Source organism: Plectropomus leopardus, chromosome 3, assembly GCF_026936395.1.
Source record: "Plectropomus leopardus strain MGB_pleo_1.0 chromosome 3, ASM2693639v1, whole genome shotgun sequence".
Lineage (NCBI taxonomy): Eukaryota > Metazoa > Chordata > Actinopteri > Perciformes > Serranidae > Plectropomus > Plectropomus leopardus.
In genome coordinates this window covers 3,250,724-3,269,624 of record NC_142178.1, presented here as the reverse complement: position 1 = coordinate 3,269,624, position 18,901 = coordinate 3,250,724, and the positions used below count along the sequence as shown (strand labels likewise).

At 40.1% G+C, this 18,901-nt stretch overlaps 1 protein-coding gene across 4 annotated transcripts; it reads left to right on the top strand.

Annotated features, from left to right (window-relative positions):
• The first annotated feature begins 729 nt into the window (after nucleotides 1–729).
• On the top strand, nucleotides 730–18,347 carry trim25 (tripartite motif containing 25). Of its 4 annotated transcripts, XM_088075345.1 has the most exons (14): nucleotides 730–881; nucleotides 1,190–1,808; nucleotides 3,371–3,466; nucleotides 4,928–5,161; nucleotides 5,497–5,665; nucleotides 5,754–5,774; nucleotides 7,298–7,363; nucleotides 7,616–7,834; nucleotides 9,011–9,031; nucleotides 9,215–9,265; nucleotides 9,380–9,439; nucleotides 10,711–10,854; nucleotides 12,141–12,200; nucleotides 12,317–18,347. In XM_088075345.1, the coding sequence occupies exons 2-14, from the start codon at nucleotides 1,206–1,208 to the stop codon at nucleotides 12,847–12,849; spliced, it is 2,277 nt and encodes a 758-aa protein (XP_087931471.1). In that variant the 5' UTR covers nucleotides 730–881; nucleotides 1,190–1,205; the 3' UTR covers nucleotides 12,850–18,347. The 4 variants fall into 4 exon arrangements, with proteins under 4 accessions (XP_087931471.1, XP_087931472.1, XP_042340917.2 ...); XM_088075346.1 differs by lacking the exon at nucleotides 5,754–5,774; XM_042484983.2 differs by lacking the exon at nucleotides 9,011–9,031.
• Nucleotides 18,348–18,901: the final 554 nt, after the last annotated feature.

Sequence of the window (18,901 nt, the reverse complement as noted above, 5' to 3'; positions counted from 1 at the left end):
GTGTGCACTAGGGTCCCTCATAGAATGTGCACTGGGGCCTGTTGTAACTACCTTTCGCCACTGCTACATTGCCTTGCTTACATGCCAGTACTCCTACCTGTATGTCCAAACTGGTAGCGAGCCGGCCACCATCTGCTATATGCAACACATCAACTATGAATAAGTATGTTATCCCACTTCCAAAAATACTGACTATCCTTTTAACAGTAGAACAGGTAAAAGAAAGAGAGAGAATGATGGCTAACAAATAAGAATAACAGCCTACAAGTCAGGTGTGCAGACCCGGGGAATTAAAAGACTGCAAGACTGATACAAAACAGGTGTGCACAGGCGGGAACCAGACAAAGGTAGGAAGTAAAACAAGACATGACACACGAGAAGAGTGACCTTCAAAATAAAACAAGAAACAAACAATAGCCTAAAAATGCCCAAAGACACTGACAAACGTAAATCCTTCTGAGGGAAAAATGCACTAGAGTAGAGCTGGCAGGAGAATATATTAATTTCACAAGGCAAGAAATAATTCCATGGAAGATACTTTCCCCTCTTTTATTTAATTTCGTGTTCTTATTAAGCCTAAAATTGCTATTCTATTGTGAAGAGTATTATGTATGTAATATTTCACTTTTTGTTTTGGTTTGGTAACGTCATGCCAAAAAAAGCCACAAACATCTGTACATTCAAATGCTAAAAACTAAAACTGAGAGAACGTGAAAGCGCGTGCGCGAGAGGGCGTGTGTCAGTCACGCGCACACTCCTAATCATTTATATAGAGGCTGTGCCGCTGACCCGCACACTTAACAGCACAAGATCTACACTGCAGTGCGTCACCGAGTCGGAGTGAGTTATCCTGCTTTTACTGTCCACCCGAGGACTTTAAGGTACTGTGAGAAATTTAATTCAGAAAATATCAAAGTATTTTTCTTTCTGAGATGTCTGTTCGTCAGTTTTTATTTGTGTAAATGGATGTCGAACCATGCGTCGCGCTAATGTTTAAACCCCGTCTTCACATATGTGCCATTTATCACTGACAGTTTTGTTAAACGTTATTTTGCGAACAAAATGCGCCTAACTAACGGAGAGCCGTCTAAATTAAGACTAAATACTGCTTTGTGAGCGAAACAAAGCGATATTACTTTACTTTCGCTTTCCTGCACCTGGCAAGTTAAGTTTCGTTTCTCCCTCTCAGCGTCATCCCGGGTTACATGATGGCCGACGTGGACCAGAGTCCGTTTTCTCTGGTGAGTCTGGAGGATGAGCTGACCTGCAGCATCTGTCTGAGCACCTTTGACTGTCCGGTGACCATCCCCTGCGGACACAACTTCTGCCAGGACTGCCTCCTGGCCACCTGGAAGGACTCGTACAGCTGTCCTCAGTGTCGGACCCACTTCTCCACCAAACCGGAGCTGAAGAAAAACACGGTCCTCAGCACCGTGGTGGAGACCTTCAACATGAGGACGAGCAGGGGCGAGGCCGGCAGGGGGGCACAGGAGACCAAAGACCAGAGACAGCAGGATGTCATTCGCTGTGACACCTGTATGGAAGCTGAAGCGTCCCAGACCTGCCTCACCTGCATGGCCTCTTTCTGTGACGAGCACCTGCGACCTCACCGGGAAAACCCCACATTTCGTCTCCACCAGCTGAGTGCACCTGTGGGCGACCTGTCGGAGCGGATGTGCCCGGACCACCACAAGCTGATGGAGCTGTTCTGCAGCCAACATGGCCGACCCATCTGCAGCCTCTGCCTCCAGCAGCTCCACAAAGGCTGCTCCTTCATGTCTCCTGAGGAGCAGAGGAACCAGAAAGAGGTGTGTGTGTGTGTGTGTGTGTGTGTGTGTGTGTGTGTGTGTATGTGGACTGTCACTGCATTTTCTGTCATTTCTGTCATAAATAACAAGGTATCATGTGTTAATTGGTAAGCGTTAGAGGTTTGTTGGATTAGCACAGAGCCAGGCTAGCTGTTTCCCAAGTTTTTCTTTGCTTGTTCTAAATTGGCAGCAGGTGGCAAATTTGGGGGCTGAAAAATGAAAAGTGCCCAAACTGCTGTTCCTCTAATTGGCCACTTGAGGCTGGCTACAGAAGCCAGTTGCTCCACATCAGTGTTGCTAGATGTACAATAATTATTGTATTTGTACGATAGTTTTGCCCTCTGTATGATGTCCGATCAGTAATTCCAAAACGGCGGTAATGTAGGATAATTTGACCGTTGTGACGCTTACAATAAGCACTTAGTTTAGTATGGCCATCTCATTTTAACTGCTTTCCTGGCTCCTACATCTTTGTTTACGCGTCACCTCTCACGTGATCTCCCGACAGCCAATCCCGTTTGGTAGAGGCCATATTTGGGTCACGTTCATGGAGCACACGCCACTGCCGTTTGTTTTTGTAAACACTCGGCTGCTGTGGGCTGAGCTGTGTAGATTGAGAAATAGCTTCTCTCTGAAGCAATGGGTAAATTTGTAGATGTGTCAGCAAGTCGTTTAAATTCTTGCTTACTAAAATAATACATTTAACCTATTCATTCTTGTGATTGTGACTGATCATTTTTCTCAAAATACGATAATTTTGATCCTCAATCTGGCAACTCTGATCCCCATTAACCCCCATGTTATAACGTCCAACTTTACAGCAAAAACAAAGTTGTTTACAGCCTGCTGCAAAAAACTGTTTTGGGCGGGTGAATCCTTTATTTATAACTCACCCTTTTACATCTGATCAATGTCCAAAGTTGCACATATGGTATTTAAGGGCGGGGCTGCTCCTGTGAGTCATTGCTTCCAGTCACTGCAGTGAGTCAGATCCAGCCCTCGCTCCTCACAGCTCCAGCCTCTCATTCAAATATGGTCCCTTTTGGCTCCAAAAACACTGAGATGGCAATAGCCCAAATGCCGAATTCGAGGCTCCACAACAGCATTATTTATACACCAGTTGGCTGCTGGCCTCTACTACACATATTTGTTCCATTATCACTCCATAACAGGCATACGTGGCCTTGGATTGGAAATAATGATAGCTAGTGTGGTGGCTGCAATAGAAATAAAGCTGCTAATGTTTTGAGCATCCATCACCATGCTTCTTGGAACGTTATCACCAGAGGAGAAGTTAAAGAACATCACTTAGTGGAAACACAGTCATCTCGCAATTGTGTTTTCTCATCATTTACATTTTGTTTTGCGCAAATCTGTAATGGAAATCTGCCTAAAGTGTCTGTATTACTAAATTTACAAACTGTGCCCTCAACATGCACTATAGGGACTACTTGTTTGGTAGAAAGTAGTTCCAGGTAAAATTGTTGGCAGACGTAGCAGAGCAGGACCTAAGACTGTACAACTGTGTGGTTCACTAAAAGTGACAGGTTTTCTGTTTGTAGTCCAACCTGAGAAGCAAGTTGGACATGCTGGATGGGAAGATTACAAAGAATGAGGATGTTTTATCTCAACTGAGTAACACGCAGAACAAACTGAAGGTAAGCCTTAATGTTTGTTTTATTAGTATTATTAGTAATAAATATTAGAAATTAAAAAACACTGCTTGGAAAGAAGCTTTAACAAAGAAAAATACTGAAATGATTGCTCTTCATTTGCTATCAATAAACCTGAGTTTTGGTATGGTAGGGTATTGCTGTAAATTAAATGAGACACTGCAGCATCTTCTGCAGCATGGCCGCTGCACAGCATGTCAATTACAATGAACTGAAGCTGCAACACTAAACATGGAAGCCATGCATGCCCACAGGCACCGCACAGGCACTGTGCTTCTCAATGTTACATTTACAAAGCTGTCTATTTATTTTTCTCTACATGTGGCTCTGCCACTCTCAAACAGTTATAAACTATACAGAACTGTGTGGGGGGAAAAAGTGTTTAAAAATTGTGTGTTTTTTTACATTTCACATTAAAATAAATGAATAAAATCAATGCATCATATTGTTAAAACAATCCAGTTAATTAACCCTTAAGGACTATTTGGCACATTTTATGCACTTTTCATTCTTCATGTTTTGAAAATTTTGGCTGTGTTCATGCATATGGCATACACTTTGTCAATATTGTTTATTTTTGTTTCAAATTAGTGTAAAATACACGGTAGAAACTAAATTGTTACATTTATACTGTTAAGCAGAAAAATGCGCCTTCGAAACCCATTTCAAACTGACATTTTTGATCCCACAGCCATCAAAGCATAAAAACATGCATTGTATTATTTCTGGGTGTCATTCTGGGCTTTTGCCTTGGAATTTGTCATTTTTACTATTTTCCACCTTTCCACATTTTTTTAACCATATTTGGCATATGGAGAAAATACATGCAATTTCCACTAGGTGCACTGTCACACAGCGAGTGATGGAATTACTCGACACATGGGAATTACGCGACACAACGAATCAATAATTTTATACGTTGCCAGCACATTTAATAATTGATTATAATCAACTTTATTGATTTGTTGTTGCAGCCCAAGATAAAAAAGAAAAACATCTACAGCAGATAGCATATTGAAAATAATTTGAAAATAAAAAATTAATTAACAAATTAATTAAAATAATTGGTTAAAAAAAATAAACTTAATGAAAGTAAAAAAAAAATCATATTATTGCATAATATATGCTTATAGCTTGATTTTGAAAAGCGCATTTTGTGCGATAGAAGTGTGTGTAATATTAATGCGGGCCCTCACAGTTAATTCAGTACCAGTCATTAACATAGCCTACACTTCCAAACCCTCCATAACCATAACATTACCACTTGGTAAAAGTCAATATACACACATTCAAGCTGGCAGAAAGTGCATGCTGGAAAGATGGAGTCCATGTAGCTGTGTCTGCATTATGTGACAAATCCATGTTCCGTGTATTTCAGCTGCTTGCCCTGTATTTACCTGTCTTTTTACCGACTGATCTATCTATCCTCCCATGATTCTACCTCAGGACTCAGCGACCAACAAGAAGGCAGCTTTGACAGCGGAGTATCAGCACATGCGCGACATGTTAGCCCAAGAGGAGCGTGCTGCTCTGAATACAGTGGACCATGAGCTGGAGAGTGGTCAGGCCAGACTCAAGAGTCTTGCCAAGAAGCTCACTGAGAACGTTGATAATATGAACAAAGCTAAAGAAGACATCCACACTCTTCTGAGTCAGACTCATACTCTGGCCTTCCTACAGGTGAGACAACTGGGATCATCTGTCTGCAAAGTATCTGTTTCCAGTGCTGCAGGAGTGGGTCTAAAACCCCAGAAATGAGGTAGCATTTTGGTTCTCTTGTCTAACTGCACAGTTCATATCAGGGGATGGGATGAGCAAAAAGAAACAGGCCAGATGTTTTTTTACTGCTACGTTTCAAACATAACTATGCAATCTGGCAACGTCATTCTTACTTCCTTCCACTGATATTTATGACAGATTTGATCCATGGTATAAAATAGCATAGCTTTATCTTCATTGTCTTGAATGTAAACACTTTTCATCAAGAAAAAAACATTGTGTTCCTCTACCCATAGTCTTTATTTGAGCTGCCATCAAACATGAACTATGACCCTTACTGCCCTCGACTCACCCTGGACTCCAAGAAGGTGACAGCAACACAGAGCTTTGCTGCGGCCCTGAAGGAGTATCTAACGGAGATCCTCAAACAGCCTGTCGAGGCCAGACTACCCATGCTTAAACCAGGTAACTTTGCAGATACATTTTGAGTGAGAGATTTCACATTTGGAGACAGAATTTGGAGGTGAAATGAATTATGTCCAATTTCTTGCAGAACTTACAACTGATATTGTTGGTGAGTTTATGTCATGAGGGAGATAAATCAGTTGGTGACTTATTAATTTTTGCATTGGCGGGTTATTGGGACTGATCTTTAGGGGTGGCTCAGCAGCTCAAACAGGTGGTTCACTAATACCCTATTTCCATTTCATGTGCTGGCTTGGCTTGATTTAGCTTGACTGGGCACGTCAGCCCAGCTCAGCATAGATTTGCATCACAATTTACCGCTTGATGGTGTGTCTTTAACTTATGGTGGCTTGTCTTCAGTAATAATGCTTAAAAGCAGCTTGATGACACATTTAATTTCTTATAGATTCTTCACAATAAAAGTCCCATGTTATTTAGTTATGTAAAAGCTTTTATTGTGAAGCAGTCACTAAACACAACTCTGCATTGTACGGCTGCATGGGAACATGAAACTGTAAAGTACATATCTAAACTGCAAACAGGTAGCAGGAGAGAAATAATTCAGTTAAAAGCTACAAAATAGCTGAGAACTGAACGGAGATTTTTAAAAACATCTTTCTCACTGGTTTCCTGCACAGACAGAGGTGAGTGTGAGTCTTGCAACACACACACTCGTCAGTGTTTCCCACAGAAATGGAGTGTATATGTGGTGGTAGCTGATGGGAACAACGACAAACTTTTTTTTTTGTTCTTTTTAATTGTGTGTATTCCTTTGCATCATGAAGTGTCGTACAGATGCAATTTAAGGCCCTTAAAGCCTTGTTGTTGTATGAATGAAAGGCCAAATGCAACAAAAGCTTAATGTTTCATTCAATTTTTTATAAAGCCCATCATCACAAAATACAGTTTGCCTCAGAGTGCTTTACAGCATTCAACATCCTTCTGCCCTTAGACCCTCACATCGACTAAGGAAAAACTCTCCAAAAAAAGACACTGTAAGGCAGGGGAAAAAAATGGTCGAAACCTAACGAAGAGCGACCGAGGAGGGATCCATCTTCCAGTACGGACAGACGTGCTATAGATGTCGTAAATGACAATTACAGAGTGATTTCTAATAATATTGCCTAGCGTAAGCATATATAAAATGAAAAGGACTGGTCCAAGCACAGAACCTTGTGGTACTCTGAAGCAGACCTTAGTATGCAGGGAGGACTGATCATTGATATGAACAAACTGGGAATGATGTGATAAGTATGATTTTTAAACCAGCTCAATGCTGATCCTTTAATGCCAATAAAGTTTTCCAGTCTGTGCAGTAAGATTTGATGGTCATTGGTGTCAAATGCAGCACTGAGATCTTGTAGGATTAATACAGAGACCAGACCTCTATCAGAGGCAATCAAAAACTCATTAGTAATTTTTACTAGTCTCTGTACTATGATGAACTCTGAATCCTGACGGAAAATCCTTGTCTGTAGTTTGCTAAAACCTCTGGATCATGCCAGAACTGTTGCCATGTTGACGGCCCCCTCACTGATATTGGCAAGACAAATCGACACTGCCTTGTTTGACTCAACGTGACGTTGTAGTAATAGAAAAAGGGTATAAATGCAGTCTATTTATCATGCACAGATCATAAAGCAGCTTCTGGCTCCGCACCTGCAAGTTCTGGAAGTACTGGATCCCAGCCAGAATCTGGTATGTTCATCTTTACATATACAACCTTTAATAAAATATCTGCCCATGCGAATGAAAAACATACACACATGTCTGCACAGCTTTGGAGTGACAGAAAAAAATGCTAAAGATGTAGAATTTTGCTAGTTAATGTGTGGGTGTTTGTACATACTGAGTCTGTGAAGTTGTGAACAAATGCAACAATCAATTTGATCAACTTTTTTTAGCACACAACTCAAACAAAATTTCTTCTCACCTTCTCTGTTTCCGAAGTAAACAAGCCTCCAAAGCAGAAAAAGCCTCCAAGGTCTCACAGTCCAGGTCGTCCACCCGTCCCACCATTATTCCAGCCAGCTCATGGTTTTATGAGGCCACCTGCAGGCTACCACGGCCCCCTGCCATCTGCAGGCTACCACGGCCCCCCGCCACCTGCAGGCTACCAGGGACCCCAGTATCCACCAGGACCTCGATTTATGGCAGGACGAAACCCTAGTAAGTAACAGATAAACATACAGCTGACCTTTCGTTACGTTAAAGGAAAACTACTGGAGACAAAATTATTTGAAATTTTTCCAGTTCTAAGAGACAGTGCTGCAGCAGGGAATCACGCTGCAGTGTAATCCCAACAGGCAATTGAGCACCGTCAGTTTCCATCCACTGGAATTGCTTGTTTTTGCCACTCAGATTGTTATCAGAAGTGAGAAATGAATTGTTTTAACAAGCTTTTCGCTGTGTGTGTGGAACATTTCATTCAAGGATAAGTCTTATTGTGAAGTCTTACGGAGTTGTCCACTTTGTCAAAATCAGCCCCGACCAAGTGTGTTTTTTTTTTTTTTTGAGCTGTCACTCTCCAATTAACATCATCAGTATTACTATGCAATATGTACTGCTACTGTCATTCTCACATCAACATCATTATCAATACTGCAATACTATTTGTACTATTATTGTCACTCTCCAATTAACATCATCAATACTACAATACAATATGTACTATTACTGTCACTCTCTCATCATCAATATTACAATACTATATGTACTGTTACTGTCACCCAATCATCATCATCAATACTTCAAATACAATCATCATCATCATCATCATCATCATCATCATCATCATCATCATCACTACAATTATACCGTGCACTGGCCATAACAAAACAGTGGACAGGTGGTGCAACTGTGTCCTGCATCATATATAATTGACATCACTTTAAAATGGCGCTTAGAGGTAAGGATGTCTCATTTTGTCAGATGCCTGTTGTAATTCCTCATCACGTCTTTTCCTCACCTCCTCTGTTGGCATCTCCTGTGGGCGGGACCAAGACATGAGGCGAGGAGGTGAGGAAAGGAATTGAGGACGTACAAACTGGGAAATGGGACAGGCATTATGTCACAGCAACAGACAGTCTAGTGGAATGTATGTTATGTTGTTAGACACACAAATAACAATGTGAGCCTGTCAGTGGCAAAAACAAACACTTTAAGCATTTAAGCATTAAACTGACAGCATAATTAGATTGCACTGCAGCAGTCTCCTCTCAATACTGGACCAAATTAAAAAAGTTGTCTCCAGTAGTCAGTTTCCTTTTAATAAGTGGGAAACATTACAGTTAAAGATGGATTGAGAAAGTTTTGTGAAACCAAGTATGTCGGATTTTATTGCAGATATTAACACTGGTATTTTGGGTGAGTTGGTTAATGGTGGAATTGGTGGAAACAAATCAAAAAATCAAATCAAAACAATGACTAATTCTTGCCCAAACTGAAACTATTCCTCAAATTGGTGTTGTGATGTGTGGTGGGGTAGGATTTGGCATAAATCATGTGGATTACGCTGTTAAAACAACACTCTATCTGACATGTTCTTAGGGGCTTTTGGGGGATTTACACCTTTCAGCCCTGAAACGTACCAGACATCTGGTATGTTCATGTTCATCTATCCAACACTTACACGTTATGATATGTGTAAAAACAAAACTGACTCATGACAATTAACGGCTCAAGAGTTCAATGTCTTTTCTTTTGTTGTCTCAGAGCAACAATGGACAGGTCCAGGTCCTCAACCCAAAGCAGGCCCAAAGAAGACACCTCAAAGTAAGAAATGTCTAGTTTTTTATCTGACTAATAGATAACACTTAGTTGCCAGTATACATCTAGCTGAAACGAATGCATTCTAATACATTAAATCGTACAATTCCCCGAAGAAGACCTGTCACAGTGAAGCATTGGTAAATTATTAAAATATAATATTTGCATCTTCATTAACACCAGTACAGTGGTGTTATGTAGCTAAGTAAATTTACTCAAGCATTTTACTTAAGTATGAATTTGAGGTACTTGTACTTAACGTGAGTTTTACTTTCATGCTACATTATTACTTTTACCCCACTCAATTTCAGAGGAAAAATAGTGTACTTTTTATTTTGCTACATTTGTCTGACAGCTTTGGTTATGTTGCAGATGAGGATTTTTGTATAAAAAATTAGTTTATAAAATATGTTTTAAGTTGCAGTGATAAGTCAGTTCACAGAAAATTAATTAGCAACAAATTTTTTTCATTTTTTTTATTTTTATTTTTTTAAAGATTTTTTGGGGGCTTTTATTGCCTTTTTAATGGATAGGACAGTTTGAGAGTGAAAGGGGGAGAGGGGGGGGGCGATGTATGAATGTCTGCATATGGGGCGCTGCTCTATCCACTGAGCCACCAGGCACCCCACTACCAACTACTTTGATTTTAAGTCATTTAACTCTTTTTTTAAAAAAAAAATAATGTTATGGGGCGTGTGTTGTTTTTTTTTTATAATTTCAAATATAATTTTATTATATTTTATTATTTATGGTAATTAAGTGGTGTTTTATTCTATATTTTCTCAGTTGTTAAAGTTTGGGGTATTTTATCTTTTTTCTAATTACATTTTTAATGTTTTTTATAATTTGGTGGCTTGGGGTTTCAGAGCAGGACTTTTACTTATAGCAGTATTTTCAATCGGTAGTATTAGTACTTTCCCTTATGTAAGGTATCTGAATACTTCAACCACTGCACCAATATAACAAATCCTACCTTCAGAAGGGTGGTATTGTTCAGTAAATGTAGTGATGATTCACCCGAATGGTCATTTTGGAAGCTGTAGTTTTGGTGCTATTGAACTCTTATGTGTTACACTGAGACTGTGTAGACTCTGTGTAATGTGTTACTGCCTATAACTGATCATTGTTGGGTGTGAGAACTGTTTTAAATTAATCAAATTAAAAATTTTCAATTCAAATTAACTCAAATTTGCAGCTGCCTGTCTCATAACACTGAACAGCTCTTCAGAACTATCACTGCAGTTACTTATCAAACGTGCTGTGTTTTTTATCATCAGAACAAAAACCTGCTCAAGCCACAGAAGACAAAATGAACAAAGCCCATTCAATGGAAAACCTCCTGGACATAGGTGGGAAAAACAAACCTAAAAAGAAAAAGCAGCAAACCCAACCTCCTGAAACTGACTCCAACGAGAAACCAGGTAGACACCATGCGCTCAAAAGAGCACTCAACCACGTTAGTATTGACAGGCTCTTGATGGAAAGTTTAAAAATGTCAGAGTGGATTCATCAGAGGTATTTCCCCCACTCTCTTCTTCCTTTGCAAAACCTGCCACCTACATCACTCACAACCCACTCAGCACCCAAAGATGTTTTCATGCTTCTGTACTGGCCCCCTAACTTCCACAGAGTCTGTCAGCGGCACGTTACAGCCACAGCACGGCCTCTGGAGCCGATCACGGGCGTTCTAGTCAATGCTTGTTATTGCAGCTTGCCACTTTGCTCTGCGTGAAATGTGCAGCGAGTCTATTTTTGACGGACACAGACAGCAACTACGTCAACCGCACACAGCAGATCGTACCAGGCAGGAAGTCAAGCAGCATTTTCTCCGGTGAATTTTCAAATTTAAAAGGCCTTGCAGAGGCGTGGGATCATGTTTAACTTTACTAAAACCTTACATCGGCCGCATCTGCTGCTTCTCCGTCCAGCAGCCCTCGAAACGCTGTCCAGCAGGAAAATTAATGCTCCTGATAACAGTCACTGTACATGAAACAGCCAAAATTGAATCATAATTAACAAAAGCACTGTATTGTTCACAAAACCGCGATTAAAATCGTATCTACCTCATATCTATTTCGTTAATGATTAAAATTATTATTGATCCATCTGTATAATTAATAAGATTGATATTTAACTAAATCACAGCCACAAATCTAATATCTTTTTTTATGTGTAACTGGATTTATTTTTATTGATCTTTATAGCTATCAAGATGAGTTTTTTTTTTTTGACTGAAAAATGGCAGAAAATCTTTGATCTATTTTTCTGTGGCTGGACTGCAGGCTGCAGCCCAAACAATCGCCATGGTTGAATCACTAAAATCAAGGTATAATGACCACAAAATCAAGGGAAAATTAAGAAATAAGCAATCTCATAGGGTCTACAGTATCAGCTGGCAGAACGCTCTGCTTCTGAAACGCTGAACAGACGCTCTTAGTGGGATATAGAGGCGCTTGGAGGACGGAGCAAAACAGCGCCGCAGCCGTAACGCTCTGGACATGCTGCTGGTGGAATCCCGGGATGACTGAAGTGACATCGCTGGAGGCAATTTATCAGAATTTGTGGCTTGTAAAACTTTTTTTCACATGTAATGTTAGCTTCTGTAAATGGACTAAAGTGATTTAGTGATTTAGGTCTCCCCTTTTTTAAGCTTTTATTTGTTATCCCTGAGCCTGATGTCCAATTTCTTTCTCGTCTTCTGTTGCAGAAACAGAAGACATTCCCCCAAGCATAACATCTGCTGAAAAAAGAACTGAACTTCTGAAATGTAAGTGTACGAGTGCAGCAGATATCTGTCCTCATGTGGTAGGAGCAAATCTGGATGTTTTTATTTCTTATGTTTTTTAAATTAATTTATTTATTCATCTGTTTTGTTCCTACTAGACGGTACAGTGCTCACTATGGATCCAAAGACGGCCCACAAACGCATCATACTGAGTGAGGGCTTCACGAAGGCATCTGTGTCCGATGAGCACACGGACTACCCCGACTGCCCTGAACGCTTTGCTGTCTGCTCCCAGGTGCTCGCCACCAAGGGCTTCTCTAGAGGCCGCCACTACTGGGAGGTCCGACTGAGCAGCAACAATTTCATTGGTGTAGGCTTGGCCTACAGCAGCATTGACCGCAAAGGTCCCACCAGTCGACTGGGCCGCAACGGCCAGTCCTGGTGTGTCGAGTGGTTTAACGTCAAGCTGTCAGCTTGGCACAACAGTAGTGAGACCATGCTGGTCAATCCCAATCCAAAGCGCATAGGTGTGCTGTTGGATTGTGAGGAGGGCACCGCTACGTTCTATAACGTGGCAGACAGGGCATATCCCTTCCACACCTTTGTGTTCCCCTTCGCTGAAGCTGTGTATCCAGCTTTCTGGATCTTCTCAAGCGGCTCGTCCGTCACTTTGTGCAAGCTGCAGGCTTGAGGAGCGTATGCACACACGAGGCATATGCACACACACAGTCAGCACTTTGTTCTAATCACTGTCATTAATGATGGAAGAGAATACTTTGCTTGTTAAACATATAAAGCCAATCTTTATTTTTCACTTCAAGAGGCTGACCAGTTAGCCATTCTGCTAACAGTTTTGATAAGGGACTGTTCTTTATTTCCGAGAATAGGGGTGGGCGGGGTGTGACTTAATTTTTCCAATATCATGACCCTCCCCTGAGCTACTAATATTTTTCCCTGAGCTTCCCTAAATGACTGGGGGAAAGTGCATGACCCTCTCTCCACCATAAACAATCATATTTCACAGTTTGTGGCTGTGATAAATGGTGTGATTTTGGAGATTTTACAAAGAAAGCTTGCCTTTCAAACCAGGTCCCCAAGGAGGCTTAAAAGAGAAGTCACGGTTTCAAATGACGTCACAGCATTGGTGTATAACACAGTGCAGCCTGGTGCGCACTTACTGAGAGGCTCAATAGCTGGTGCACTGTCACAGAACAAAAAAGACTGATAAACAGCAGTAAATACTTTCTCTGTGAAAACACTCCATTTTGTATTGGTCACCATCAATTTGTGTCTGCCCTAAAAGTTTAGACAGGTGAGCGCACCTAAGGAAGCTAAAATAAGTGCACCTAAAGAACACCTGAGCTGGTCCCACCCTCTTTTGCCCAGCCTTGCAGTCTCCCAGGAAGTGTGCTAGACAATGAAGCCAATTTTCTAGTGGCCAAACTATTACAGTCACATGATGCCTTGTGGCCCCAAAAAGACTTTTCCCATTTACTTACGTCGGCAAAGAGATGTCTGTAAATGAGTGGATGCATTTGTTTGAGTGTCGTGAAATGACTTTTCACTATCAGAATTTGATCGATTTGGTGCGATAACATTTTGAAAGTTTAGAGAGCAGCAACATTATATCATTTTTATCCTTATTCAAGTTAGCAGAGCGCTAAACCAGTATTCAGTCATTTGACCCACTCAGCAGCTTTATCCAAGTCTCTTTATACATCACTGTTTCAAACTCACTTGCGTGTTTGGGGTTCTAAAAGTTTTCAAAATAAATACAAAACAAGACCTTTTGAAGATGAATCAAAACTCTATCTTCTGCCTCCTGTTTTTCACACACCCCTTCTCTCATAAATAATGAACAGTTCCTAAGTGTTGCCTGTACTGTTGCAACTGAAAGGCCTTTTGTGCAGTTGTAACAGGTCAGGTCAAACAATGATTACCCCTGCCATTGACACTTACAGTGTTTCTGCCCAGTCTGGGATAACCTGTCTGCAGACAGCTTGAAAGCATCACGTCTGAGATGGATGTGAAGAGTTAACGGCTAAGTCCTTAGCTGTTTGTCGTTAGCTATGCTAGTTGTTATTTACAGCTGCAGAATTTGTGGTTATGCAACCAAAAAATGAAATAGAAGAGAAAGAGAGAAATCACAAGAGAAACAATAATTTCTTGTGTTTTTAAGTCCACGGCCTGCATGCCAAGTGATTAGGATGAAGATATAGGTCTCAATCACTTTATAAGCACTTAAAACAAGCTAAATGTGTGTTTTGAATGCAATATTATCTTGTATGCAGAAGAAAAACACATAATGCTGTTTGATGGCGAAAGATGAGCAGAATTAATGATCTGCCATGCTGCCTGTTCTTTGTTTTTTTTTCCCATTAAACTTAATTGAAACAGATATAAATACAGCAAGTCACAATTTAAAGGTCACTTGGGCTGTCAGTCCAATTCAGCCAGCTGTCTGATGGGATGAAGCTGCGAATAGTGGTCACAGGCTTTTTTTTGTGTTGGTTTCAATTTTCAGAGAATTGGTCTCCCTCCTTCACTAGGAGTACAGCACACAGATGACGCCGTGTACACTCAGTGTGCAGCCTGTGTGTGCAGGTGTGTCTCCTGTATTGTGACTGGACAAAGGAGTGAAGGAATGATGTCACTCTCCAGTCAGTGAAGTGTTTTCATATGCAGTCTGCATGTGAAAATGAATATTTGTTTTGGGGTGTGGATCATAAGGTTATAGGGCTGGGCAGCGTGGCAAACATTTTTATCAAGATATTGATTTCATATCATCAGAATATGACTCATTTCTTACTCAACTTACAGACCTATCCAACTTTCGACAACAAAACAACAGCATGTGGTTGGTTGAGCTAACTCAACTAACCCTTTTTTACAGGGGCTGTACATTTCTAGATTGAAATTTAATTGATTAGAAATGGATATGTTTCTGTGCTGGATTGGCTGTCCGCTGTGCACATGCAGTGTGTCTTACAGACAATATTTTGTTTATCTGGATAAGTGAATATATTGTTTCGATCACCAAGCCCTGTATCCTCAACTCTTAAATGCGGATGAGAAGAAAAGTCATATTGACTTGATTTTCGTGTGCTGAAAGTTTTTTTTTTCTTTTTCTTTCGATTATTTTATGGCATTTTGCTGTTATTAGTGGACCTTAACCCTTTGAAACCTGGGAAAATTGGATTGATTTCTGTCAACCATAAGAAGAAGGCAATGAGCAATTTAAGAATTGAAAATCAGCAAGAAACTAGTAAAAAGTGCAGAAAGAATTGCACCTACCCCACCTGCTAAAAAGATAAATAAAAACTTAAAAAACAAATTTAAAAATAAAAAAATAGGAAAAGACCAAAATAACCCTAAAAAGTGCTTAAAAGTTAAAATAATTTTATCAATTAATTTTGTTAACATAATTATGATACTTACAAATACTCAACATTTTCCCCTAGCTTTTTCAAAAATAATGTTATAAATCAACTAATCATTTGCAATTTGAGAGACATTTTTACCATGTTTTCAAACGAAATCTGCCTAATTTATTCAGTGTCCAAAGGTTAAAAAAAAAAATGTTAAAAGCGTCTTAAAGCAGCACAAGAGGTGCGAGGTCAACCCAGGTTTCAAAGGGTTACCCCAGAAAATAATAAGGGACAAAAAGAGAAAGATGACATGCAGCTATGGTCCTTGGCCAAATTTGGACCCGGGATGTCGTGCTTGCATGGTGTGCCCCATAGAAATATAATGCAATAATTTCACATAATATGCTTGGCACATTAAAGCCATCAGGATGCTCTGTTGGCTCTCTGTGAGGCAGCAGGAGGGCAGCTGGATGTGCACAGGGGTTGGTTATTCGTTGGGTGATAAAAAGTTTGTTTGCTGAAGCACGCTGGTCACATTAGTTCACAGTGGCTCGTTTCCTGATGTGGCGCCACAGGAAGACATCAGTGGTTGGTCAGTGCGTTCTGATCAGCTTAACCACCATCATGCTCACCTTGCAGATGCTCAGAGGTGACATGACAAACTCATGAGCAGTGAGGGCTGCAGTTTTGGTTCTCTTTGGTCTATTTCTCAGTGAGTTCTGACCTCACTGCATTTAAAGAAATGCTTACCCACAAAATGACCTTTAGTGTATCAGTTAGTCATGCTGTGTTACCTTGAGTTCCATGGAGTTTTTTTTCATGCCTTTGCAAAAAGCAGCACACATATTAGCAGAGATGGTCGTATAGAGGCACTCGGGGTCTCTTCTTTATGCCTCCTTTGGATTTTAACACAGAAGCAAACAACAGCAGCATCATTCTGCTCAGTGTGATTAAAAACTTGCATTGAGGCTTTGCAGAATAAAAGAGGCGTGACGGCTAACAACAGCATTGTGGATTTAAGCATATTTTATGACTAAAATTAGCCAAGATTTCTCTAGCACTGTTTTGTTTTTCTTTATTAGTAATTGCTATGATTACTTTGTTCACCTAAACAATTAATATATAATACACTTATACTGCTATTCAGCTGGTCATCAGTCACTTTTATATGCTATCACTGCGGCTTCTCTCAGCTGTGCTTTCTAAACAATAACTATGGCATTAACATGTCAATAACGATCATTTACTGTCTCTATTATATGGCAGCTAAACTTGTCCTCTGCTCGGAGGGAAAGGAGCTCCTGGTTCTAAATGTTTTCCCAATATGCGGACATTTATGCTCACTGTTCTTCTTTGAGTCATCCGCTAACAGCTCATTTTTAAATTTCCAGAAGTGGGTCGCACTCATAACACATTGCTAAAACGTCACACTGGCCATGCCCGTGGTCATGTCTCTCTGGATTTTCGTTTTACACAGACCTCGTTTAAGCGCTGTTACTACATCTGTCCACGCCTTAGAGACGAGACAACTCTGTCGCCCCTTTCCACAATCGGCCATTAAATACAGAACGGCAAGACAGCATAAGAGGGCAGGCAGTGTCAGAGTGGCTACTGGTTTGGTTGGTTGGGGTCCACGTGTAACAACAGCAAAACAAAAAACAAACCAAACCAAACCATCAACCATGATGTCAAACCATCAGTTTACAAACTTAAACAACCCATTCAGTATAAACCAAGTGTCATTCATCCAGCCGTAACACACATTTCTCCCTTTATTGTTAAATACCAAACTCATAGGGACTTCAAACCTACTCTCCAGTACCTTTTTTTGTGTGAAAAAAATCATAGATAGATAGATCAACTTTGTCATTCCAAATCTACACAACAGTGTACAGGGAACAAAATTTCATTGCAACTGGCTCTGAATTAATTTAAAAAATTTAATAAAAATTTGGTAACATCACAACATTTCCGTGGAGGCATGCAATAATTTTTTTTCCCATGAATTCTTATAACTTACTGATTTACAAATGATCATTTTTTGGGTAATGTATTCCTTTAAGGGGTCTTAGAGACACTGTTGTCCAGAGTGACAAAACTGGTACAGGTTCAGGCATGACCACTGCTGCGGTGAGTTAATGGGTTAGCTGCTGGTTAAGTTACATGATCTCTATGAGGCCTGTCAGGCAGTGCACTTCAGGTATGGACCTTTACTTTGAGGTTACATGCTGATATGTGAAGCTACAGTACATGGCTGCATATAGAGTCATATCTGCTGTTTGCACCGTTTGCAGCTGCTTATCAACACAATGGAGAGTTTTAGTTTGGCTCTCTGAAATTACGGAGAGCTTCTCCATACCATGTAAGAAGTTTCAAAGTGCTGTTATTGTGTTGACACAGGTTTAGTCTTACAGTGCTTCAGTAACATTACGGGTGTGTTTCTGCTTTGCAAAGTCAAGGAGTTTAAAGTTTATTTGATGCAGCATTTTTCTGTATTGCTTATGTCTCTGTTTTTGTCTTGTAAAAAATATGGTAGATCATCCACATACTCTGATGGCTTTCTGATCATTTTGTTGTTTGTCCTGTGTTGATCCTCAGCTGTGGCGTTTTTCATTGTTCCTAGCGTCTAATGCTTAAAGGCTTTGCATAGTGCTTCAAGTGTGTGCTGGTTGTTTTCGGTGAACAGAAGATGTATGGATAGAATGAACTCATCTGTGTTAAACTTCTTAAGATGATTTCTCTATCAGATTTAGTTAATTCAAAATCAGTTTGTAATAAGAATGAACAAATGATTGCAAATAAAAGATTATTATTTCTGTGAGATACTCTTTTTCTATTTTCATTTCTCTTTTGTTGTCATACAGTAAATAACATCAATAGCAACCCCCATCTCTGTGTCTTGTTAAAATGTGCCTCCAGAAGCACAGAGATGACATTCATACTCATCCTGTCATGATTCTCTGTGATTATTACTTTTTTTTCTCAAGTCAACATGCGTTTCTGTAGTCGACTTCACAGGGGGGCTTAGAGACATCACACAGCTGATCAATATCCAGTCTCGAGTGGCATGCTGGCTTTTCTAAATAAAAACTATTACTGTGTTTTGAAACTACTTGTTTTTTTCCTTGCATTTATGTGGTTGATGGATCAAGTGATTTATTTATTCATTTTCAATTTTGGAATATGCAGTAGCGACATCATATATCATATTGCCCACGCCAGCTAATTTTACAGTGCCCTTCATAGTTAATCTGTATTACCTGCATTTCAGCAGTTTTTCATGTTTTGAAAAATATCTGTGTGTGTTTCTTTGGCTTGTAATATATTATATTTTTATATTGTTTCTCTTTTACAAAACAAGATAGTCATCATGGG

Coding starts and splice junctions, on each gene's coding strand:
- trim25 (XM_088075345.1), top strand. CDS start 1,206: ATGATGGCCGACGTGGACCAGAGTCCGTTTTCTCTGGTGAGTCTGGAG. Junction 3,467..4,927: donor ACACGCAGAACAAACTGAAG/GTAAGCCTTAAT, acceptor ATTCTACCTCAG/GACTCAGCGACCAACAAGAA. Junction 10,855..12,140: donor TGACTCCAACGAGAAACCAG/GTAGACACCATG, acceptor CTTCTGTTGCAG/AAACAGAAGACATTCCCCCA.